This window comes from Rhinolophus sinicus, chromosome 16, assembly GCF_057876585.1.
Source record: "Rhinolophus sinicus isolate RSI-liver-muscle chromosome 16, RSI-T2T, whole genome shotgun sequence".
Lineage (NCBI taxonomy): Eukaryota > Metazoa > Chordata > Mammalia > Chiroptera > Rhinolophidae > Rhinolophus > Rhinolophus sinicus.
The window spans coordinates 20,858,500-20,884,007 of record NC_142516.1 but is presented as its reverse complement, the minus strand read 5'-3'; the positions used below and the strand labels follow the sequence as shown (position 1 = coordinate 20,884,007).

At 39.9% G+C, this 25,508-nt stretch overlaps 1 protein-coding gene and 1 long non-coding RNA gene across 3 annotated transcripts; one reads left to right on the top strand and one right to left on the bottom strand.

Moving 5' to 3' along the window:
- Window positions 1-1,949: 1,949 nt before the first annotated feature.
- LOC141571166 (uncharacterized) lies at window positions 1,950-20,105 on the top strand. Its single transcript, XR_012495887.2, has 4 exons — window positions 1,950-2,805; window positions 2,907-2,971; window positions 16,722-16,886; window positions 19,969-20,105. It is a non-coding gene; the product is annotated as an uncharacterized LOC141571166 (long non-coding RNA).
- On the bottom strand, window positions 13,314-25,104 carry LOC109456984 (thioredoxin). 2 transcript variants are annotated; one of them, XM_019749559.3, is made up of 5 exons: window positions 24,853-25,104; window positions 20,079-20,183; window positions 19,565-19,624; window positions 14,054-14,119; window positions 13,314-13,581 (listed from the first exon to the last, which is right to left on the bottom strand). In XM_019749559.3, the coding sequence occupies exons 1-5, from the start codon at window positions 24,874-24,876 to the stop codon at window positions 13,519-13,521; spliced, it is 318 nt and encodes a 105-aa protein (XP_019605118.1). In that variant the 5' UTR covers window positions 24,877-25,104; the 3' UTR covers window positions 13,314-13,518. The 2 variants fall into 2 exon arrangements, with proteins under 2 accessions (XP_019605118.1, XP_088648817.1); XM_088792691.1 differs by lacking the exon at window positions 19,565-19,624 and having other exon boundaries at window positions 24,853-25,102.
- Between the last annotated feature and the right edge of the window lie 404 nt (window positions 25,105-25,508).

Below are 25,508 nucleotides of genomic sequence, written 5' to 3'. Positions count from 1 at the left end.
CTTTGAGGAGTCTAGAAAATTCCTTTGACATTTCAAATGTATGTTATCCTAGATGTGTAAGAACAGTGCACAGGGCTTACTTAAGGTCAAGACTGACCTTTGCTAAGGAAGCTATGGGCCTGGGACGCGACTACCTGCCCTGTGTGGTTACTTGCGGTCACTGAGCTTGTCAGGCCTGCCATGTGGCCCACTGAGCGTGTCAGATTTATCACATAGCCCCCTTTTTGTTCACACCATTAATTTGAAGCATATTTGTGTTTTGCTAGAAATAATCTCATGCTATCAAAAGAGTTAGAGTCTCTTTCCAGTATCATTATCCAAGAAACACAGAAACACTCCAGAGGCTTTGTCCTTTTTGACGAATTTGCTGGTTTCATGGATATTATTTTCTTTATCTTGCAAGCTGCGGCCCAGAGAGTTACATTTGTTACCTATGAATTACGCATGTGACACGAATAATTCTTTTCCATCTCAATGTTTTAATTAACAGCTTAAGAAATCATTTAGCAAGTAATATCAAGTTGTAAGGATTTAATCTGACTTGAAGTTCAAGGTGTGGATTTGATAAGAATAATTATCTTATTTTCATTTTCACAAGTAATTAAATCTTCAGTAATAATTTACAATGTCTTATTTCAGAATTTCACATGGATTATGCTCGATAAAGTCTTAATTTTCATTGTGGCCAGTTTTAAAGAATTTAAGCAGTTTTCTTATTTGGAAATTTTCTATTTGTCCCTTTCAAATTTTTCTTCTGTTCTGTCATTTTCTTTCTATTATGATCTTGACTTGTATTCATTTCAATGATCCAAAGAACTGAAAACGATATGTAGTTGTTTTCAAGCATTCAAAATTTTAATATAAAAATGTAAATTGGAAGTTAGAAAATTAAAAAATCAGAATGGTCTCACGTTTTCAAAAACTATTTTCTCTTTAAATATTCAAAATTGCCTCAAAATTAAGGAACAAAAACATAAAGAGATCATTCAACAAAACCAAAATATTTTTGATTTCTGAAAATTAATTCAATCTTATTAAATACTTTTATAAAAAATAAAACTACTCGATTCTAGTATTCAACGTCCATCTACTTGTTATTGTAAAGGATTATGATTAATATCACGTTTCACATGGTTTCACGTGTTACATCTAGGCCTGTATATTTGTGCACAAATTCAAGAGTGAGATGAACTCTGTAATATTGCAAAAGGTTCCTCGGTTGCCATGTGCAACTGTTGCAAAGACTACACTAATTACTGAGTATCTCAGGACTGAGAAGTGAAGGAGAGGGGCAAGGAGTCTCTAGTTGGACAGGGAAGGATACTTTGTGATGCAAGAATCAACTGCCTTCAGGCTGAGAAGAATTGACAGGTTCTTACCTATTGCTTCTTCCATTCAATTAATTCCTCCTTGCACTCGAATCGGGCACCACCCAGCTCTCCATCAGCAGCAACCCAAATATGTGACAACTGTACCAGTTATAGATTGCCGAGACACAAATGTGGGGACAGAGTCCCAGAGAGCAGTTTCCAGGCTCTTGGCCTCACGTGGAAAGGTTCTGGCTCAGGTAGTAGATGGCCATCAGTTGTGACTGGTTGGCCATCAGCTGTAACCAGTGAGTCAATTAGCCAGTGATATAACTGCCGTGACTGCATTGGCTGGTTGGTTGATTGGCAGGCAGAGAAGCAGACGGTGGATTGGGGATCATGTGGCTCTTACTTCGTGTGTCTCACTCAGCTGGCAGCGCGACAGGGGTGCAGGAAGACCCCTTGTTGGGGTACTGGCGGATGTTTGCTCCCTGTGTTTCCAACCCAGCTGCCAGTGAGAATATAGCGGTATGACTCCCCTATCTATGGCTCCGTGGGTGTTCCTTTCTGGCCTCTCCATGTCCTGCATTCTTATGAGGGGAGAGGGACCAGAGACCCCACATGACACCCTGCGTGACAACAAACAAGGAGGCTTCCAAGAACAGCAGTGTATGAGTTCTCTGAAGGTGGCCTGGTATGTTGTTTCCTGGTTTTACCGAGGCTCATTCTGATACATCCCTTTTGGTAAATATATGCACACATTTCTTTGGGGGCGTTCACTCTGGCGAATTCTTACAGTCAATTTTTTTTCTTATATTAATACTTGTAAGTTCTACCTCCAAAATATCTGTTACTTCTCAAACTTTAGTGTCCTAAGAATCACCTAGAGAGAACTTATTTAAAATGTAGCTCAGTGGGTCCCACCCCCAGGAATTCTAATTATCTAGAGGCCCAGGAATCTGCATTTGTTAGAAGTGTGCGATACCGTGCTGTGAGAAATACTGGTCTCTACCAGCATGTCTTCTTCACCTCCCCAGTAGCAGTTCAGGTCGGTCCTCCAGTTTCTCCCTGCATACACTCTGCACTGATAGCCGGGCTCTGGGGCATAGTAACATAGTGATTTTCATTACCAGCTGCACATTGAAGTCACCTGGAGAACTTTTAAATATTTACTGATGCCTGTGCTTCACCCATAGCCAATTAAGTCAGACTCTCTGGGAGTGGGGCCCCAGCTACCAGTGTAATGTTAGAGCAAACCCAGTAGATTTGACTGTGCAGCCAGGATGGAGTATGACTCTGCTAATCCATCCACTGCCTCCCATGGTCTTTTTTCCTGTGTCTTAAAGTATTCTAAGATTTCTTCTTTCCTGGAGCAGAGCTTCCCAGCCTGTACCCCAGAGAAGGCAAGCGGACTACAGGTGTGGTACAAAACCTTGACCCGCTGGTAATCAGGCTGCTCCTGGGCCCTGCTGCCACTTGGATGGCAGCTGGAGCTGAGGTGAGTTTGCTCTCCCCTTCTCTCCCCCAAGCTGCCCTCCCTTCCCCTCTCTTCACCAGTCCTCCCCAACCCAACCCTGTGTTCTCTGGGGCCCACTGCAGACAAGGTGCCCATCGAGATGCACAGGAAGAATGGGGCCCAGCAGCTCAGGAAGCTCAACCTCAAGGTATGGCTGGTTGGGGAAGTTTGGAGCAGGGGTGAGTGATGCAGGCTGGGGTGGGTGGAAGGACGAGCTGCAAGCTGTAGTCCCAAATCTGTCTTTACATGTATTTCCTTCGTTTGCCCAGTTGTCGCTGATGTGCGTGGTTACAGGGTGACCACTACAACAGTGCATGTGTATTCTGAAAATTAGTTGCATCATGATTTTAAAAGACTTAATTTGAAGGTGTGAAACTGAATTTGAAATCTGTTGGCATCACAATAAATTTTAACACTGTATTGGACAATGAAAGAAAAGAAAAGGGCAATGTTGTTTCTGTTAAGTAACGTTTCAAATGTTGGTGGTTAAATCCCACTCTGCCCACCATCTCCTACCTTTTTAGCTTGCTTCCTCAGTCACTCCCACTGCCCCTCTTTTTGATCTTGTTGAGACCTCTGATCCCCAGACTCTTTCTCGATCCCCACCAGCGCCTTCTTGGCTTTGCTTCTCTATTCATCTAGCTCTGATTCTATACTGCATTGGTATAATCAAACCTTTGCACATGCTGTCAACTCTTGCATCCTCCCTCTACTGGACTTGCCTACTAAGACACAATCCTGCTTGCACTCGCACTCTCCACCTTTGATTGCCTGCACCGAAGCAGCTGAATGTGGCTGGAGGAAGCACAGAACATTGCTTTGAAGTCCGGATAAATGTCTCATTGGGCATTCAGCTCTGCCCCTGCTGTGCTTTTGCATTTCAGGTTACGATTTCACACCTTCTCCTTAAAATTGCCTACTTGCTCTCCTCCCGTTTCCATCTTAGAAACCATCAGATGGAAAGTCCATCTTCTTATCCCCAAACCCACAATCCTGTTTAAAACTGCATGCATCTTTCTGTGTGGATTTATTTCTGGGCTCTCTATTCTGTTCCATGTGACTGTTTTTATGCCAATACCATACTGTTTGATTACTATAGCTTTGTAATATAGTTTGAAATCAGGGAGCATGATGCCTCCAGCTTTGGTCTTTTTTCTAAAGATTACTTTGGCTCTTTGGCATCTTCTGTGCTTCCATACACATTTTAGGAATCTTTGTTCTATTTTTGTGAAAAAAATGCCATTGAGATTTGGATAAGGATTGCATTGAATCCATAGTTTGCTTTAGGTACTATGGGCATCTTAACAATATTAATTCTTCCTATCTGTAAGCACAGATTATCTTCCCATTTATTTGTTTTCTTCTATTTCTGTTATCAATATCTTACAGTTTTCAGCACACGTCTTTCACGAGCACTGAAATTTATTCCTAGGTATTTTGTTCTTCATACAACTGTAAATGGGATGCTTATTTAATTTCTCTTCTTGATAGTTTGATATTATTGTGTAGAAATGCAACACATTTCTGTATATTGATTTTGTATGCTGCAACTTTACTGAATTCATTTATTAGTCCTAACAGTTTTGAGGTGGAGTCTTTATTTTCTATATGCAGTATCATGTCATCTGCAAATAGTGAGTTTTACTTCTTCCTTTCAAATCTGGATGCCTTTTATTTCTTTTTAGTTGCCTATTTGCTTTGGCTTGGACATCAATACTATGTTGAATAAAAGCGATGGGTGGGCATCCTTGTCTTGTTCCTAATCTTAGAGAAAAAGCTAAAAGCTTTTCACTGTTGAATATTAGCTGTGGGCTTGTCATATACGGCCTTTATTATGTTGAGGTATGTTCCCTCTACACCCACGTTGTTCAGTTTTTATCATAAGTGGATGTTGAATTTTGTCAAATGCTTTTTCTGCATCTATTGAGATAATTACATAATTTTTTTTTTTTTTTTGCTTTTTTTAAATTAAAGTTTATTGGGGTGACAATTGTTAGTAAAGTTACATAGATTTCAGGTGTACAATTCTGTAATACATCATCTATAAATCCCATTGTGTGTTCACCACCCAGACTCAGTTCTCTTTCCATCACCATATATTAGACCCCGTTTACCCTCTTCTAGAGCCCCCATCCCCTTACCCTCTGGTAACCCCTAAACTATTGTCAATGTCTATGAGTTTTTGTTCCTTCATTTGTTTGTCTGTTCTTTTGTTGTTTTCAGTTTTATATACCACATATCAGTGAAAGCATATGGTTCTCTACTTTTTCTGTCTGACTTATTTTGCTTAGCATTATAATCTCAAGATCCATTCATGTTGTCACAAATGGTACTATTTCATCATTTCTTACTGCCGAATAGTATTCCATTGTGTATGTATCCCATAACTTCTTTATCCATTTATCTATTGAAGGACATTTTGATTTCCATGTCTTGGCCACTGTAAATAAAGCTGCAGTGAACATTGGAGCACACATTTCTTTATGGATAAATATTTTCAGATTTTTTTGGTAGATACCCAGGAGAGGGATTGCTGGGTCATATGGTAATTCTATTCGTAATTTTTTGAGGAACCTCCACACTGCCTTCCATAGCGGCTGCACTAATCTGCATTCCCACCAACAGTGTATGAGGGTTCCTTTTTCTTCACAGCCTCTCCAACACTTGTTACTATTTGTCTTGTTGATGAAAGCCATTCTACCTGGGGTGAGGTGATATCTCATTGTGGTTTTTATTTGCATTTCTCTGATGATTAGTGATGTTGAGCATTTTTTCATATGCCTATTTGAAGAGAGAAATGTCTCTTCAGGTCTTCTGCCCATTTTTCAATTGGGTTGTGTTTTTTTGTTGTTGTTGTATGAATTCCTTGTGTATTTTGAATATTGGCCTGTTATCGGAGGCACTGTTTGCAAAAATCTTCTCCCATTCATTTGGTTGCCTCTTTATTTTGTCGATGGTTTCTTTTGCTGTGCAGAAGCTTTTAAGTTTGATACAGTACCATTCATTTATTTTAGCTTTTGCTTCCCTTGCCTTTGGAATCAAATTCATAAAATGCTCTTTGAACCCAAGGTCCGTAAGTTTAGTACCTATGTTTTCTTCTATGCAGTTTATTGCTTCGGGTCTTATGCTTAGGTCTTTGATCCATTTTGAATTAATTTTGGTACACGGTGACAGATAGCAGTCCAGTTTCATTCTTTTGAATGTGGCTATCCAATTCTCCCAGCACCATTTATTGAAGAGGCTGTCTTTTCTCTATTCTATGATTTTGTCGTCTTTGTCAAAAATTATCTGTCCATATTTATGTGGGTTTATTTCTGGGTTCTCAATTCTATTCCATTGGTCCGTGTGTCTGTTTTTCTGCCAATACCATGCAGTTTTGATTATTGTAGCCTGTAGTACAAGCTAAAGTCAGGGAGTATGATACCTCCAGCATTGTTTTTTTTTTTCTTAGGATTGCTTTGGCTATTCGGGGTCTTTTGTGGTTCCAAACAAATCTGATGATTTTTTTTGTTCTATTTCTTTAAAAAATGCCACTGGGATTTTGATAGGGATTGCATTAAATTTGTATATTGCTTTGGGTAATATGGCCATTTTAACTATGTTGATTCTTCCAATCCATGAGCACGGAATGTCTTTCCATTTCTTTGTGTCTTCTTCAATTTCTTTTAAAATGTCTTAGTTTTCAGCATATAGGTCCTTCACATCCTTGGTTAAGTTTATTCCTAGGTATTTTATTCTTTTTGCTGTAGTTGCAAAAGGAATTGTTTTTTGTATTTCTTTTTCTGAGATTTCATTGTTAGTATATAGGAATGCAATGGACTTTTGTGCGTTGATTTTGTAGCCGGCAACTTTACTGTATTCATTGATTGTTTCTAATAGCTTTTTGGTGGAGTCTTTAGGGTATTCTATATATAGCATCTTGTCATCTGCAAAGAGTGACAATTTAACTTCTTCATTTCCAATTTGGATGCCTTTTATTTCTTTCTCTTTCCTGCTTGCTCTGGTGAGGACTTCCAACACTATGTTGAAAAGCAGAGGTGATAGGGGACAGCCTTGTCGTGTTCCTGAATGTAAAGCAAAGGGCCTCAGTTTTTCACCATTAATTATGATATTAGCTGAGGGTTTGTCATATATGTCCTTTACTATGTTAAGGTATTTTCCTTCTATACCTAATTTATTAAGTGTTTTAGTCATAAACGGATGCTGTATCTTGTCAAATGCTTTTTCTGCATCAGTTGATATAATCACATGATTTTTGTCCTTTATTTTGTTTATGTGATGTATCACATTGATGGTACGCAAGTATGTTGAACCATCCTTGTGCCCCTGGGATGAACCCCACTTGGTCGTGACGAATCATCTTTTTAATGCATTGTTGCATTCGATTTGCTAGAATTTTGTTTAAGATTTTTGCATCTATATTCATCAGAGATATTGGTCTGTAGTTTTCTTTTTTTGTGTTATCCCTACCAGTTTTTGGTATCAGGATAATGTTGGCCTCATAAAATGAGTTAGGGAGTATCATCTCTTCTTCAATTTTTTGGAAGAGTTTGAGTAGGACAAGTATTAGATCCTTTGAAGGTTTGGTAGAATTCACTAGTGAAGCCACCTGGTCCCAGACTTTTGCTTTTGGGAATATTTCGGATGACTGATACAATTTCCTTACTGGTGATCAGTCTATTTAGATTTTCCAATTCTTTGTGATTCAGCCTAGGAAGGCTATATATTTCTAAGAATTTGTACATTTCTTCTAGGTTATTGAATTTGGTGGCATACAGTCCTTCATAGTATTCTTGGATGATCCTTCGTATTTCTGTGGCATCTGTGATAACTTCCCCTCTTTCACTTCTGATTTTGTTAATTAGTGTCTTCTCTCTTTTTATCTTAGTGAGTCTAGCCAAGGGTTTGTCAATTTTATTAATCTTTTCAAAGAACCAGCTCTTTGTCACATTAATTTTTTTCTATTGTCTTTCTGTTCTCTATTTCATTTAGTTCTGCTCTGATTTTTATTATTTCCTTTCTTCTGCTGACCTTAGGTTTCATTTGTTCTTTTTTTTCTAGTTCTTTAAGGTGTAATGTGAGGTTATTTATCTGGGATTTTTCTTGTTTCTTGAGATAGGCCTGTAATGATATAAATTTCCCTCTTAAAACTGCTTTCGCTGCATCCCAAAAATTTTGGTAGGATGTATTGTCATTCTCATTTGTTTCTATGTATCTTTTGATCTCTCCTCCTATTTCTTCTTTGACCCAGTCGTTCTTTAAAAGTATGTTGTTTAATCTCCACATATTTGTGTTTTTTCCTGCTTTCTTTTTGCAGTTGATATCCAATTTCAAAATCTTGTGACCAGAGAATATGTTTGGGATGATTTCAATCTTTTTAAATTTGCTGAGGCTAGTTTTATGTCCCAATATATGGTCTATCCTTGAGAATGTTCCATGTACACTAGAAAAACAAATGTATAGTCTGATGTTCTAGGATGAAGTGCTCTATAAATATCAATTATGTCCATTTCATCTAATGTGTCATTTATTGCTGCTATTTCATTATTTATTTTCTGTTTGGATGATCTATCCATAGCTGTCAATGATGCATTTAGGTCCCCCACTATAATTGTGTTTTGGTCAATTTCTCCCTTTAGTTCTGTTAGTAGTTGCTTAGTATATTTCGGTGCTTCCTGGTTGGGGGCATAAATATTGATGACTGTTATGTCTTGTTGTATAGTCCCTTTATCATTATGAAATGTCCATCTTTTGTCTCTTGTTACCTTTTTATCCTAAAGTCTGTTTCATCTGATATCAGTATGGCTACACCTGATATTCTCTGGATACCATTTGCTTGGAGGGTCAATTTCCACCCTTTCACTTTGAGTCTATGTTTGTCCTTGTAGCTGAGATGTGTCTCTTGGAGGCAGCATATGATTGGGTTTAGTGTTTTGATCCAAGCTGCTACTCTGTGCCTTTTTATTGGTGAGTTCAGTCTATTTGCATTTAGGGTGATTATTGATATGTGAGGATTTCCTATCATTCTATCTTTGGTTTCCTTGAAAGACTGTGTCTCCATTGTTTCTTTGCCTTTGTTGTTGTTATTATTTCTGTGTGGTGGTATTCTATGATTTTTCCCTGTTTCTTCTTTTATTATGTTATGTATTTCAGTTCTGGATTTTTTTCAGTGGTTACCATTAAGTTTATGTAAAAGAAAGTTTCATATTTAGAGTATTCGGTTTTCTTCAGTATGCTTACTTTCTCCATTCCCATATTCCGGGTCAGGCCTTTACTCTCCACCCTTTTATGTTTTGGTTGTCACAAATTGTCCCTATTTATGCTGGTCGAATAGCCTCCTTCAGTATTTCTTGTAGTGCAGGTCGTGTGTTAGAATATATGCCTTACAAAGTGATCATCCAGATAAATCTTGTATCCATCTGGTACCATACAGTTATTACAATGTTGTTGACTATATTCCCTATGCTGTACTTTTTTATCCCTGTGACTATTTTTATAACTGGCAACTTGTACTTCATATGGTTTAAGAAGGATTCTTTAAATGTTTGGTAAAATTTACCAGTGAAGCTATCTGGTCTTGGACTTTCATTTGTTGGGAAGTTTTTTTATTACTGACTCAATTTACTTACTAGTAATCTATCTGTTCAGATTTTCTATTTCTTCATGATTCAGTCTTGGAAGGTTTTGTCTCTAGAAATTTACCTATCTCTTTTAGGTTGTCCTATTTGTACTTCTGTGGTATCAGTTGTAATGCACCCTCTTTCATTTCTGATTTTGAGTCCTCTCTTAGTGAGTCTAGCTAAAGGTTTGTCAATTTTCTTTTCAAAGAACCAGCTCTTGGTCTCACTGATCTTTTCTATTCTTTTTAGCCTCTATTTCATCTATTCCTGCTCAGATCTTTATTTCCTTTCTTCTAACTTTTGGCTTCATTTGTTCTTTTTCTAGTTCCTTGAGGTGTAAAGATAGGTTGAGATTTTCTTGTTTCTTGAGGTAGGCATTTAACGTGAACGTTCCTCTTAGAACTTCCCTGTGCTTTCGCTGCATCCCATAAGTTTTGGTATGTTGTATTTCCATTTTTAATTGTCTCAAGGTATTTTTATTTCTTTTGATTTGTTAATCTATTGGCTGTTCAGTAGCATGTTGTTTAATCTCCACATATTTGTGAAAATTTCTAGTTTTCTTCCATTGATTTCTAGTTTTCTATCATTGTGGTTGGAAAAGATGCTTGATATGATTTCAATCTTTTTAAATTTAAGACTTATTTTGTGGCTTAACATGATCTGTCCTGGAGATGTTACATGTGCACTTGAACAATGTGTATTCTGTTGCTTTTGGATAGAATGTTCTGTGTCTTTTAAAGCCATCTGGGCTAATGTGTCACTTAAGGCCAATGTTTCCTTATTTTTTGTCTGGATGATCTATCCATCAATGTAAGTGGGGTCTTGAAGTCCCCTATTATTGCATGTTGTTTATTTCTCTGTTTAGGTTAAAATGTGTTTTATATATTTAGGTGCTCATGAACACATCTTTATTCCACTGGTTATAATGGAGGAAATACTTTCCTCCTATCAGTCTCTCCCATTGTGCTCTAAATCCCAGTTCTTTCTTGACTATACAAGGAATTCCTTTTTAGGTGTCCTTTTCCCTGCAAAATCAATCTCCACCTCTGTATCATTTCCGTTTGCATGCTAACAAACCCACCAGTCTTATACACAGAATGCCTCTTAACCCCATCTCTCCGCTCTTCTTTAGAGCAAAATCTCTCGTGAGTTCTACAGCCCGTTTCCCTTTACATTTTATCACTTCTTTAAAAAAAATTTTAAATTTGTAAGTAATGGCATGAACACATTCTTGTTTTGAAACATCTAAACATTTACAAATAAAACTAAAAACACCAGTCTCTACCCTCCTCTCCGAAGTTACTGCTGTGATTAGTAGAAATGTTTCCTTGGAGGTATTTTCCTGTTAAATTTATATTTACCTATAGAGATATCTAGCAAGTCTTGCATATTATACAAATGAAATCATACTGCTCTGTATTGTTAATGTTGTTCTGCCACTTGCTTTTACTTAGTGACTGAGATTTTCCTATTTCAGGAGTAATACCGTGTTTCCCCCAAAATAAGACCTAACTGGAAAACAAGCCCTAGCATGATTTTTCAGGATGACATCCCCTGAACATAATCCCTAATGCGTCTTTTGGAGCAAACCTTAATATAAGACCCGGTTTTATTTTTGGGGAAACGTGGTAGCTCCTTAGTCTCCATTACCTACAAAAGGATTTATCATGTTGAATTTAACCATTCCTCTATTGATCGAGATCAATTTTGGGCTGCTATAAACAATGCTGCAACAATTATCCTTGGACGTTTTCCTTTACAAATGTTACTTCCTTCAGGATATGAAGTGTGATTTCGAGGCCATTTCTGATCACGCACTCTTTAGTTCCCACCAATCTGGCTTTCATCCCTATCATTCCATAGGAATTTTTGGCCAGTCACCATCTCCCTTTTGCTTTCCTGTCATTTAATGGTTGACACTCCTTCCTTCTTGGAATCTCTACTGAGATAAACCCCTTTTCTGGTTTTCCTCTTCCTTGGGTTTCCCTTAAGTTTTCTTTTTTGGTTCCTATTCTACTCAGTTTCTATTGGAAGTTCATCACGTTGTTGAGCCCTCTTCACTTTGAATTCTCTTCTTGGGTCATCTCATATATTCCTGTTTTAAAGTACCAGCTACATGATAATGTCTTCCAAATTCCCTACCCCAATCCAGACCTGTCCTTTGAGTTCCAGACTAGTACCCGACAGCCCGCAGGACATCTTCATTTGAATGCACACCACTGAATCATGTATTTTTCACATGTCCAGAGAGAACCTGACCTGCTTCCTCGAATCTTCTTATTACATGGCACCCCAAATACCAATTTGCTTAAACCCAAAACCTGGGATTTACTCTAGAACCCTGCTCCCAGAAGTCTGTGGATGCTCTTTCCTAAATGTTATAGAGTCTGTACACAGTTTCATCTCTACCACCACCCCACCATGTCCTAATCATGGCTGTCATTTTCTCTGGCCTAGGTAACTGCAAAAGCCTGACATTCCAGTTTAGTCTCCCCCGGCAACCCACTTTCCATACAGCTGCCAAAATGAATTCTTATTGTCAGAGTACTTTACCTACACCCTTCAATGGCTTACCTTTGCACCTGGGACAGGGAAGGCTTTTGATGACATGTCCCTGCTACTCTATCCAGATAATCTCATGCTTCTGATATAACGTACTAAGTTCTTTGACTCAGACCGTGTGTGTGTTCTCTCCTGGAACTTTGCATGTCAGAGTCCTTTTCATTAATCAGGTCTCAGCTTAGTCACTTCACAGAAACCTACCCCAACCACTCTACCCAAAGCCAGGCTCCATTATTCTCAATTGTGGTGTGAATGTGCTTGTTTTGGTCTTGTAAAATATTCCTCAGTCTATCATTCACCAGTTTGCCTCCCTTTCCTGAATGTCATCTTAGGAGAATGACATTCTCAGAGCTATATCCCTAGCCTCACACAGAATAGGCATTCAATGAACATTCTGAAAAATTGTCTAAGGTCAGCACCTAATTTTAGATGAAGAAAGGCACTCAGGAAAGGGCCCATCATTCTACTAGTTATTCAGACTGTTACAATGAAGCAGTGTAGTAGACAGCCAAGAACTTGGGCTCCATTCTCCCTTAGCTGAATCTCAGATCCTCGGACTTGTGTGATGCTGGAGAAACTGGGGAAATTACTTAGCTTCTCTTTGTTTTCTCACTGTGAAATGAGGTTATAGTACCTACTCCATTTTTCCCCCTGCAAAGATTAATATAAGGATGATGGGCATATGATTAATTCTATGATTTTCATTATTATATATATTTTAAAACTTCAAGCATTCTCATAGCACTTTGTTGTGTCTAAAACACAAAAAACACTCGCTCTTTAAGTGGAATAACTAGTAACTTGCACATCCTTTACCTTACCCCTGAGGTTGGAACTTCCAGCCAGCCTATAAAACTAGTTTCTTAGCTACTTTGAGGGAATCAAAATTCCCAAGGAAATGTCTGCAGGAATCCCCTTGTGAGCCAATCATGAAGAAATCCTAATTGATATAACAGGACTCAGTTACTATTAGCAAAATTAGAAGCTCACTGTAAATTTTGGGACAAGAATCTTAAACTAGAGAAACAATTCCTTCGTGGGTGGACATCAGTTTTTCGTGCTAATCATTCAGAGAACACAGAAGATTTGCCTGCTAAAACAAAGAATACTGTTTTCTCTGTTCATAAGGGTCAAAAAAATTAACAGAATTTTGACACTCTAATCTATTATCTGCATTGCCCCCAACAAGATTTTCCTAGAAATACACTAAGATAGTAATACAAGACAAAAAATCTTTAAGTAATTAGTGACTTACAAGGTTACTAAAAAGTTATCAAGAATATATGAAAATAATTAGGACACTAAATATCATCTAATAGCCACTTTTCATTTATTTCAAAAGCTATTCAAAGACACCAGACAGTTTTAAAAACAGTAGAATTAATATTTTATTCTCATTTATAATTGGATGGCAATTGAACATAATTTTCTACTTGATTTTTTCTTTTGTAAATAAAAAAAAAATTACAAGTGTTAAAGAGCCAATGACTGGTTATGTTTTCAGAAAACATAATTAGATTAATTCATTGATGGTGGATTCAAGTTTTTCCTTATTAGCTCCAGAAAATTCACCCACCTGTTAAGAGAATATTGAATTGACATTAGATGGTAGCATTGGGTATCTATTTTGTGCTTAAGAATCACAGAGTGGGGGAATACTGGGGACAAGGAAAAGAAGTATCTTATTTAAAGTTAAAACCCATGGATAACAGTTCTTTTAAGTTAAAAACAAAAAACAAAAACTAAGAAAAAATAAAACCCCTCAAGAAAAGGCAAAAGGGTCAAATACAAATCTTTGAATCAAATACCTCTTAAAAAAGAAAGACACTTTATGAAATAAATATGAAGTACTAATCATAGAGATTTAGTGACTAGTTCTAGCAAAGATCAATGTTCAGTTAAATGTCATATTGTGTACTTAATGAAGAGTGACATATTAGTAGGCAATGGGGACATGCTTCCTAGTATGAAGGAATAAGGCACTTCAGTTTCTTCATTTATACCATATTGTCCTATTTACTGTTTTCTTTAACGTCAGAAGTACTTACCTTTTGTCCATTTTTAAAAAATTGGAAGGTTGGCATGCATTTGACTTCACACTCTGAAGCAACATCCTGGAGTGGGTGGGGGGACCATGGGAGAGAGGATAAAAACAAGACTGAGTATTGAGCTTTGACAGAAGTCATTCAAAACCAGATTCTTTTTTCTATAATATACATCTCAGCATTAGGACTTGAGCATACAAAAATTGACAATGAATATAACGGTAGCACCAAAGCAAAATGGTATATTCTCTCCTCTTTGAGAGGCACCGAGCAAAAGCCTACTGTCATCAGACACTATACAGGGATTCAGTAAGCTGTTTAGTCTAATCATATCTTGGCTGTTTCAAGTAACATAAAAAAGCAAAAACAAATTCTGTAACAATACTCAGGATGACAATCCCAGCTATTCCTCAGAATTAGCACTTCTTTTGTCTTTGCTCATACTGTGTTTCCCCGAAAATAAGACCTAGCCGGACCATCAGCTCTAATGCATCTTTTGGAGCAAATATTAATATAACACCCGGTCTTATTTTACTATAATATAATTAATATATTATATAATACTGGGTCTTATATTAAGTTTTGCTCCAAAAGACCCACTGGAGCTGATGGTCCGGCTAGGTCTTATTTTCGGGGAAACACGGTATGTGCTATGTATAATACATATGCAATGAACTTTTCCCCAGAAAATGTACATAATCATTTTTTATGGTCACGTAGCAGTCACTGTATTAATGTATCATCATCTGAATGCACTGGTCAATAAGTAAAAGGCTCTGACTTTGCCTAACATTAAAAATTTAATCTTTATCTACAAATATCTCTATACTCTGGTTCTACCCCCACCCCTGGAAGTAAAATGCTAAGAGAAAGACCATGCTCATTTTAAAGGCTCTAGCTATATTCTATAAAACTACCTTCTAACGAATGTGTGTCAATTTTATCAGTATGATGATTTTTTTCCCATCCAGCAGTCCTCCCTTACCCTGTTCACCAAAAGCATGGGCTTTATTACTAGCTTTAGCATCAAACAGATTTCAGTTCTGAACTTGTGACTGAACTTGTCCAGGCCCAGTTAATCAAATTCTTAAGACTGTAAGAGACAGGATGATTAATGTGCTTGACAGTGTCTATCATTTCTATAGATTCAGTATTTTCTAGGGTTTTATGTTTAAATTTCCTCTAGATTTTACCGGGAATAAAGAATGAGGTACAGATATAGAACATCTTAACCCCAAATGGCTAATCATTATACACGGTTAAACAGACTTAGTTCTGTTGTTTTGGACTTTCTATTCTATTCCATGGGTCTACCTTACACACTCTGGTTACAAAACCACACTGTTTTTAATTAATTAGTGCAGTTAATATGCTTTATTTTCATGGGGCTTGTCCTTTCCCATCCTCCACAGCTTCTCTCCCAATTATTTTTCTTAAAATACTTTGCAGGATTTCCTGACTACCTTATTTCAGAATGTCATGATCAATTTCCCCAAAATGTCAGACTGAGTTAAAGGTAGACAAATTTGGGAGTACTGACACTGTAATAATACTGAGTTAGTATCCAGGTATACAGTATATCCCTCTAAGTTTAGCATTTCCATAACTAATATCTGATCTTTATTATCTAATGTTTTATTTTCTAATTCTTGTCCTATGGACTAGTTTGCCTATTTTTTTTGTAGTGATTTGAAAGGTATGCATACTTAAAAATTAAGTACTTTTGAGGTTTTAAAAACATTCTTCCAATCACTTCCTTCACTTAGAAACAAAAAGCTCCTTTACTCCCCACTAACACCCCCACTTTCTGGTTTTTTGGTATACAATCTGGAATTGTAAAGTTACATGTAGCAAAATGCATTTTTTTAGGGTTACACAGTTCTGTGAGTTTTGACAAATGCAGTCATATAAACCCCACCAAAATCAGAGTACAAAACTCTTCCCTCCCCTAAAATTTCCTTCAGCAGCTCCTCTGTAGTTAAACCCTCCCCCCACCCAACCCCCGATCTGTTCTCCATCCTATGGTTTTGCTGAATCGCAGACTTTTATGTTTAAGTGTAACAAGACTACATTTTACCTTATTAGTTTCATTGATTTCTGGCTCAGCACTCCTTATAGCCAAAAACAACTTTAAACCTACTTTTGTCATTTCTATTAACTCATTCCTGGCTGTTCTAATCAAAATGGAAACACATGGCACATTCTAACAGGTTGCCAGACTGTCAGGTCTACATTACTTTGCTTCTAGTTTTAATTTACAAAAGCATCATGCCCTGTAGACAGTTGGGAGTAGAGTCTGCTGTTAAAAAAAATAAGATCAGTCTATCATTTCGAAAAGGGCTAGTACTCATATTTTTCTACAAACACAAAATTATTTTATATGCGAACCACATGATACGTCCATGCCTCCTAACTGTCCATTTGAATCTATTCCATCTAAAAGATAACTTCTTCCTATCCAAGGGTTTCCAGATCCCTCTATTAAAACTATATGCTGCTTGCTCCAAAACATTATAAATTACCCTGGGTCTGAAGATCATGGTCAGGAATTATCCACATAAAAATTTTAAAAACTAATTCAGTCATTAAACATTCCATCTCTTTAATGATATACTCTAAGATTCAGAAACGAGATTGATGTAATTTTTATCCCTTCTCTGTATTCTTTTAGAGTCTAGAGTCGAAACGAGGTGATGGCCTTACCTAGCATTCCAAAGTAACCAGAAGATCCACTCACGTAATTTGTAAATTCCAGGGGGAACAACAACTCACTGATTGTTGAATGAACTACTTTGTGTTTGAATTGCCTGCCTTGCTAATTCTGCTGAATGACCAGGTGAGTAGGAGCGGACAGGGATTACTGCTACGTGTATGCGGTAGGCAAAGGATTCTGGAATTAGTTCAATTTTTAACTACTGATAAGGCTATTGAGATGGTGGTAATCGTCACTAAAGATATTCGAAGAAAAAGATACCATCTGTTGCTCAATCTTTAGAATCTAGAGGCAAAGTGAAAGGTCCCCAGTTGGTGAGAGGGTCACTTCAAGGTCTGGAAACTTGCAGGGTGATTGTGAGCACGCCACAGACGTGAAGGAGGAGCTCTGGCACACAGATGTCCTTGACGGCTCTGCACAGCTACTTCCCAACGGTGTTGGATTGAGGCAGTAAGAGCACCTGTCCTGGGTCCGGCACAGAGCGGGGCTCACACCCACCAGCTCTGGCGTGACTGACCTACTTCTTCTGCACCACAGTCCCACTGTCTGTTCACTAGGAGTGCTAAGGAGCTGTTCTCATAGTCACCGTGAGGGTTACATGACACTATGTGTGCACAGAGCTTACCACGCATCCAGCACGTGGTCTCATTGCAAATAAAAATTGATTCAGTTGCAGGTATGTGACAGGGTCAACCCCCGAAGTTTCTCTAGTCCCTTCCAGGTGCCATTTTTCACCTGGCTAAGGTGACCATAGAAACGATTAAGACTGTGAGAAAAGATAAGACTTAGGTTGAAACAGGGAGCAAGGTATTTTTTCCACAAACACATGCTATTTACTCTCAGTTCTGTTTTTCTAAAACTCTGGGACACATCAGCCCAATAACTTTAGGTCACAGCCATACAACATGCATTCTACACCTGCTACATGCCAGGCAGGTGTGCCTGGTGAAGAAACGAAGGTGAGTAAGAGGGTTCCTGACCCTAAGAAACTTACAGGGACCAGTGGTAAAAGACAGATCGTTAGGATAATAGCTAAGATTCAGTGAGTACTGAACACGCCAGGCACTCTCCTAAGCACTTTATAGGTATTATCGCATTTAATCCTGATCACTACCGTTATGATGTTGGATTAACATTGCCATTTTACAGAGGATCAAAGTGAGGCACAGAAAAGATAAATAACTTAACCAAGCCTGCACAGCTAAGAGACAGAGCTGGAAAATAAAGCAAGCACTCTAAGTACAGGGCCCCCTTCCCCTCCCCATTCTACATAAATGCCGGAGGAAAAGAGGGGCAGATGACATCGTGGGGACACAGAGGAAGGGAAATTAACCTAGTCGGGGGTGTAAAGGGGAGTAACTGGAGACTTCCTGGAGAAGATACGAAGCTTATGACTAGGAGTTCATCAGGTAGCAAAGGAAATGTGCCAGGTAGAGAAGATAGTGCAAACAAAGGCATGAATGTGGAATCAGAAAAAATGTTCTGAGGATAAGCAATGGGGATGTTGGTAGGTCCTCACAGGTGTAGAAAGTACAGCCATATACCTGCGTTGATTGACCCTTTAGTACCTTTATTAAACACTCCATGTTTGTTCAATGAATAAGCAACCTTGGCAGATTGATGGGGCCGGTATTGAGATCTGATCACAGAGAAAAACCAAGGCTCAAGGAAGAAGAGAGATTAGCCTAAAGTAGAAGTCACTGAGCCAACGTCCAGCACCTCTGTTGCCCCCTCACACCCTAAACCCCTCCTGCCTCACTGGGGCTAAGGGAAAATGCCCATATATCTGTAAAGAGCCCCGAGGTGATATTTCTTGAGCAGGCTCTCACAGTTCAGTGGGCTGAGAGGCAAGGTCATGTGCTGGGAACCTGATCTGTACGCACCATACGACAGAGCCTATCCCTAAAAGTGTGGTTGTAAAGAGCAAGGGCTGGGAAGCCAGATGACCTCATTTTAAATCCTGTTCTACCACTGTACCGTCCAGGGACAACCTCTGTGTTTTTCTCATCTGTAACATGGGGATGATGATAGCACCAAGGATTTAAATGAATCAATACTTGCAAAGCACATACCGGGTTTCCCCGAAAAAAAGACCTAACCGGAAAATAAGCTCTAGCATGAGTTTTCAGGAGGACATCCCCTGAACATAATAAGCCCTAATGCGTCTTTTGGAGCAACAATTAATATAAGACCCGGTCTTATTTGCGGGGAAACACGGTAGAACACAGTGTCTGGCACATAAACTGCTAAACAAACATTTGTTAATTAAACCAGCTCTGGAATTTTCCCTCTAATTATTCTCTCAGCTGTCTCCTAGGCACCTTGGTGTTTGTTCTTTAAAACATTTGGGTTTTCTGATCTACTAAAATCAACCAAGATTAGAGTAAGTTTATGAACCCACTTTATCATGTCATTAGTTCACAAAGAACCTTAACAGTGGTCCCCCCCAATTTGATGATACCATCAACTCTATGGATTTAGTTACCACGTGCTATGGATTGAGCCTCTCAGAATGTTACGAAGAATATGCAGGCTTTTCGAAAGATAACTGGTAAATGAGGTACAGAGGCCTCAACCATCTGTTTTTATGCTTATTTTAGGATGTGATATATATACCTAGCTCCTGGTATCTAGGATTAAGCTCACAATTGGCACAATACCTGTTCTTCCAAAATATAACTTTTTAGCCAGGGCTGTAGTTCTAATATTATTTGACACATTTATGAAAACAATCACTTGCAATTCAGAGAAAAAGGCCAATGTGAAAAGCTCGGTAGCGTTCCCTATTTCCCACCACGTACCTGACAGTCATCCACATCTACTTCAAGGAACACGACATTGGAATACTTTTCAGACAGGGACTGGAAAATTTAAAATGAAAATACACCTAGATTTAGAACTTGGTTACAGCCGTCAATATACTCAACCTTTTTAAATGGAAACTTAATAGAGAATAATTAAAGATCCAAAATTTTACACTTGGGACCAGGTAAACAAAGGACTTACATTTTCTTTGAATCAAATTCCTCCCTAGTATAAAACAATTTGACACACTGACTTTTGAGGCCTGCATTTCAAATAGGGCAGGGAGCGCGTTTCAAGTTGAAGAAAAGCAAAACCACTTAGGACGACCAAATTAGCTTCTCAAAGTTGTCTTCAATGGGCTTAATGAGTCAAAGCTAAGTTGTTACACTATGACTTTTAGACCAAAGATCCAACAGCAGCAACAACAAAAGCCCCAAACTCCTTTCCTAGCCTCGGAGACCACCAACCCAAAGAACACCCATCTCTTACAAAGTAGAAGTTAATACTCACATGAAAGAACGGCTTGATCATTTTGCAAGGCCCACACCACGTGGCTGAGAAGTCAACGACTACAAGCTGATTTCCTGCACTGCGCAAGGCCTCCTCAAAAGCCAACTAAGGAGAGAAAAAAAGAAAAGCCATACGTGTTAAAAAGCCCTAACAAAACATGACAAAATGTGGCACAAAGCACAATTCAGAGGTCCTGCTGTCAGGACCTGTCTTTTAATAAAAAACCAAAACAAATAAACCATGTTTGAAAAAAAAAAATCCTACAGTGTTGTTTGCAATATTGATAAGATGAAACAAGTATGTGTTTAGTGTATTAATCAGTATGCCTGTGCTCATGAAATTTTATAAAATCTTAATTGGTTAATCTATATCCAAACCAAGCAAATGAAAGGAAGATACATTTGTATTAAAAATGTTTCCACATCTAATTGTAGACATTCACTGAGTGATTATCGACTGATGAAAGGAAGGGGTCACTTGAGTTGAAGAAGTCACAAAGGCACAAATTTTTGCCAACTATAACACCACGTTACTTTTTTTGTTGTTTAAAAAAGTTGACACTTTTTAATTAATTAGTATTTTCTATAGAACATGTAAAAGCTCAAAAGTATCAAGGAAAATAGCCTCCTCCAAAGCCTTACACTCAATCACTGTTGACATTCAGCATACTTCCTTGTATTCTTTTTAATGGGGTTTCCAGAGTTGAGATCATACTGTTTATAGTCGATTTCTATGCTTTATTTCAAAACTCTGTCCTCATTGTTGACCAAATGAAAGACAGTTTTAGTTCCTCATAAGGAATGCATGTTAAAATTCCACCAGCAGAAATGATCAAGAAATCCCCTACCACAGACCCCCCCTGAATAATTCAGTCAGCACTAACTGACCAATGGTGTTGATACTGTAACTGTAGGAACGTAACCTTTTAGTTAACAAGGGACTCATTTTAACCACAGTTAGTCAGTTAGTGCTGACTAACAACACTGAGAAATCAAAACACAAACACAAAATCTATTATTGGAAGTGTAGGTTTTCTTTAAGGGAAAAATGCTGGTCACATTGGTTTAATTAAAACCGAACATTCCTCTTCCTTGAAAGCTGAGAATTATATCAGACCTGGTACAGTAAAAAAGGAAAGTAAACAAAGCACCATTAAAATCTAAAGTGGATTCCTCTGAAGTACAGGTACTTCTCTAGATTTCTAATTTCAACTTCATGTTTTTTTGGGAAACAATTCACAAAATGATGCTTCAAGAATGGCATCTCATGACGTCTGTAACCTTTTCAGTTATGCAGGTACAAACTTCCATCCTACCTTTGGGTGTGAGGGGCAGAGAGAGTTAAGTTAGAAGTCTAGAAACTATATTTCCAAGTCATCACAGACTTTTCCAGATGAATTTCATTCAAAGCCTTCCCTAAGGTGACTTTTTAGAGGGTCAAACAAGCCATTCTATATAGCAAGATGCAGGTAAGGCAGAAATAAAGTCAAGCAATGACAGTCTGGTCAGATGAATACAGTTGAACCTTGAACCTTGTTCCTACTATATAAATGTTATACTAGATGCTGGGTTTGAACGGTGAGGGTCCATTTATACACCAATATTTTTCAATAAATATATACAGTACTATAAATGTATTCTCTCATGATTTCCTTACGTTACTGTAACAACACAGTATATAATACATATATGTGTTAACCAACTATTTATGTTATTGGTAAGGTTTCCCCTCAACAGTAGACCACAAATAGTTAAGGTTCTACATGGATTTCTGAGTGTGTGTGTGTGGGGGTCAATGTCCGTAACCCCCCGTGTTGTTCAAGGGTCAACTGTACATTGTTTTGTGAACATGGTGGGCCCTCAGTAAATACTTGGTAAGATTATTTTCAACATAGAATATATTTCAAACACTCTCAAGGAATTCCCCAAACAATTCTGAATCAAATTCGAGCAAAACTACCTAAAATTCTGAAAAAGGGGCATGCAACAATAGCTTTTAACTGAACACGAGTTACAGAGTCAAGTATGTGTAGACTTCACAACAAATTCTCTTCTCCTGATATTTAAGTTTGCCTAAAACAGACATCAATTTGAAAACGACTAGAATTATCTTACTACGTAAGAAGCAAACCAATTTCTAGTGCTCCCAGAAAACAACAATGAAGGTTAATAAAGGTTCCCATCAATGACACAAATATTTTGAAAACAAAGCAATGCAGTTGGGGTAGATAAATAAAAGCAGAGTCTAGTACCTCTTGTCCTGTACATACCCATTCCAAAGGTAATTAATAAGTGTAGGAGTGGTAAAGCAGCTAGTAAAATGACTACGTGTAGAAGACACGAGTGCAATAAATCGCAGCTGCCATTCTATTCTTTAAAGCAAAAAACAAACAAACAAAAAAACCCCGTCTGATGTCTTCCTCATCACATTATCTCAGTTGTATCAGAAATGGATCCCAGCGGCTCCAAACTACCAACACCTCAGAAAGAGTTAGTTGTCTTGGGTGGCCCAATGGCACCAACGTTAGTACATCAGGACAAAAGATCTAAAGTGTATTCAGTACTTACAAGTAACATTCAAATGAGTTTAGCTTTTGATTAATGACTCTGGATTATAATCTAGAAGATCAACTGATTATCAGGGCCTTTGGGCCCCAGGCTACAGTGCTCTTTTGAGGAACAAATTTCCTATCACCCTGATACATCTTCTCATTGACAAGGGCGGAGTGTGCCATAACTATGACAATGAAAACAGGGAAAGAGTCACAGTTGTGCACCAGAAATTAGTCAATTTTCTGTTTGTAGTGTGTGGATTCTGAAAGAACTAACAGAGACCCCTCAAAGGTCTTCTTACTCTTTTCATTGGTTCTCACCTGTTAGGTTAGACTGAGGAGGTCACCACACCCTGGAGAACCTCCCCCTCCCTATAAATTGATGTTTGTCATTCAGTCGGTACTGAATAAAAGTATGTGGAACAAAATTTAATATTAAGGATCTCTTTCCAACAAATGAGAGGTTGCTATTTTAATATAAAAGCTCAAAATTCAAAAAAGAATCCCAATAGGAAAAAAACCATTACGGACAAGGAGGTAACAACAGACTACCATTAGTCAATCAACATCATGTGGGAGGAAAAAAAGTTCAAAGTCACTAAGCGAGAATACTCAAATGAGAACAAGAATTTTTCTTAAAGACTTGGCCAAAGTTACCGGGGGGAAAACCAGCGTTGAAAGGAAAGGAGTATTCATTCTCCTAAGCTTCTTGCGGCATTTACAAGACTTAAAGGGCTCACATCCTTCATCCCATCACTCGAGACCCTAACCTGAGGAAATAGCCTGAATTCTGTACAAAGCATTTTTCATAAACTATTCACTGAAGCAACTAATTGTCCGGCAATATGTTGATACTGACAAGATTACAGAAAGCTTCTAATTACATGTAAAGTGTCCAGACTAAATTAGACAGGGGGAAAAAAAGCTCAGAAACAAAATAGTACATATAAAATAATCTCAACTACTTTGTGGTTGCTTCTAAGAAACAGATCTCTCCTCAAATTTTCTACAATGATCATGTTTTCTGATTACAAAAGTAACAGAAAGATAAGGGACCATTACAGAGAAACTTCCATTTCCGAAGCCCACCCCAGCATCTAACGGGGTGCGGCACTCAAGGCAGGCAGGGCCCGCCTTTCCCCTGCTTTACTGGGGTGGGAGTATCGCTTTCGAGGGGTCTTCCACTATTCGGGCCACCTCAATTTTCTCCCACTTATGGCTCTGCATTTAACAAACATTTCTTGAGTAGCTACGGTATATCAGGCACTTTTAGGCTCTGAGCTTTCCGAGGAGGGTATTAGGCTGGCAGTAACTTTTTGCCTTGGGCATTCTTAAAAAGACAGAACCACTATCTGGGTACCGACGAGCACACAGTGGGGCGCGGCTGCTTCCAGAGACACTCAGGGCTTCAGTGAGACCCACCGACAGTGGGTGAATCACAGATGGGTAGGGCAGCGGAGGCCCCTGGGCCCTGCCTTGGGGACTGAGTCATTCCAAAGCCAGCATTGCCGGAAACACGTCCAGCGCCGCAGGAGGAGGAGTCCCGAGGGCACGGCCCGGCTCGCACTGCCTCACGGCCACCTGGGCCCCTCAGGCCTCCGGGACCGCCTGGTACACGCGAGGGGGCGGGGGGTCTCCAGCCCGGAACCACCCGCTTCGCGAGGATACAACACGCGTCATCTCTGGGGCCCCGCAGTGATGGAGGAAGCCTGGGATCTCCCGCCTAGACCCGCTCCCAAGGGAGCCCACCCCACCAAGCACGAGTGGATCACGCCGCTCACCGGGAGGGACGGGAGGGAACGGAAGCCAGCAACCCCGTGCTTTCTCCAAGCGGCCCTCCTTCTCCTTGCCTGGGCTCGTATCCGGATACGGATGGGGGCCACGGGCGGACTCCCTGCATCCCCTCAACCACCCAATGGAGTTTTCCCGGACGGGGTGTGCAGGAGGCGCAGTGAGGGGACGCCCCGACACTCCACGCGCGCGAGCATTCCCCCGGCGCGCTGGACACCCAGACCCCGCCCTCCAGGGGGCCCTCGTCCCTCTTTCCTTTTTCCAGGGCAGGCTCGGGCGTCCCCAGGCCCGGGCTTCTCGCAGTCCCAGGCCGTGCCGCCGCATCCCCTTCCTTCAGGGATGCGGAGGGGCGGCCTGCCCACCCTCCAGCCCGTATCCTTCCCCAGCTACGGAGGCTGCGCGCGCGCCCTGGCCTGCCCCGGGAGCGCATACCTTGCTCTCGATCTGCTTCACCATTTTGGCGGCTGAGGTCTGACGAACGACAGCAAGAAGCGATGGAAGCGGATGCAAAGGGCGGTACTAAGCTTCAAGTGCTCACAGCCCGCCTTCCCTTTATAGCAACTGGGAGCCGGGCGGGCGGGCGCGCGCGGCGTGCGTGTGGCGGGGGCGCGCCCGCTCGGGCCTCCCGCGCTTGCCAAGACGCCCAGGCCAGGCCCCGCCTCCCGGAGCAGCTGAGCCGTGGGGTGGGGGCGGGACTGCTGCAGGGGCGGGGCCACGGGGGGCGGGGCTTGCGGGGCGCCGGGAGGAGCTCCTGGAACCCACTGGCCCGAAAACCTCTGACTCCCACTTTACGCTACACGCGAGCTAAGATGGGGATCTATGGGCGCGGTGGAGCGACCTAGAGGGCGCATGCACTGTGAACGGCATGGGGAGGTGGACGGCCACCCCGAGCGCCACAGGGTAACCTGGGACGGTCAACCAGGCCTTAATTGAATGCGACCAGGTTCGAGGAGGGGCCGCCTAGGCAATGCTAGAGTCATCAAAGAAGCCCGCCACTCCCTCCACCCCGCCCCAGCCCTACGATCCCCACAAAGTGCTGAGTAACCCTGACCAGGAAGTATATCTGCGCGTGCGCCCCCATCTTCTTT

Bases quoted from the DNA above. Each gene is read 5' to 3' on its own strand.
- LOC109456984 (XM_019749559.3), bottom strand. From the start codon at position 24,876: ATGGTGAAGCAGATCGAGAGCAAG. The intron at 20,184-24,852 runs GTATGCGCTCCC...TTCTCTCCTTAG, and splicing joins TGAAGCAGATCGAGAGCAAG to TTGGCTTTTGAGGAGGCCTT. The intron at 19,625-20,078 runs GTGAGTATTAAC...TAAATTTTCCAG, and splicing joins TGATCAAGCCGTTCTTTCAT to TCCCTGTCTGAAAAGTATTC.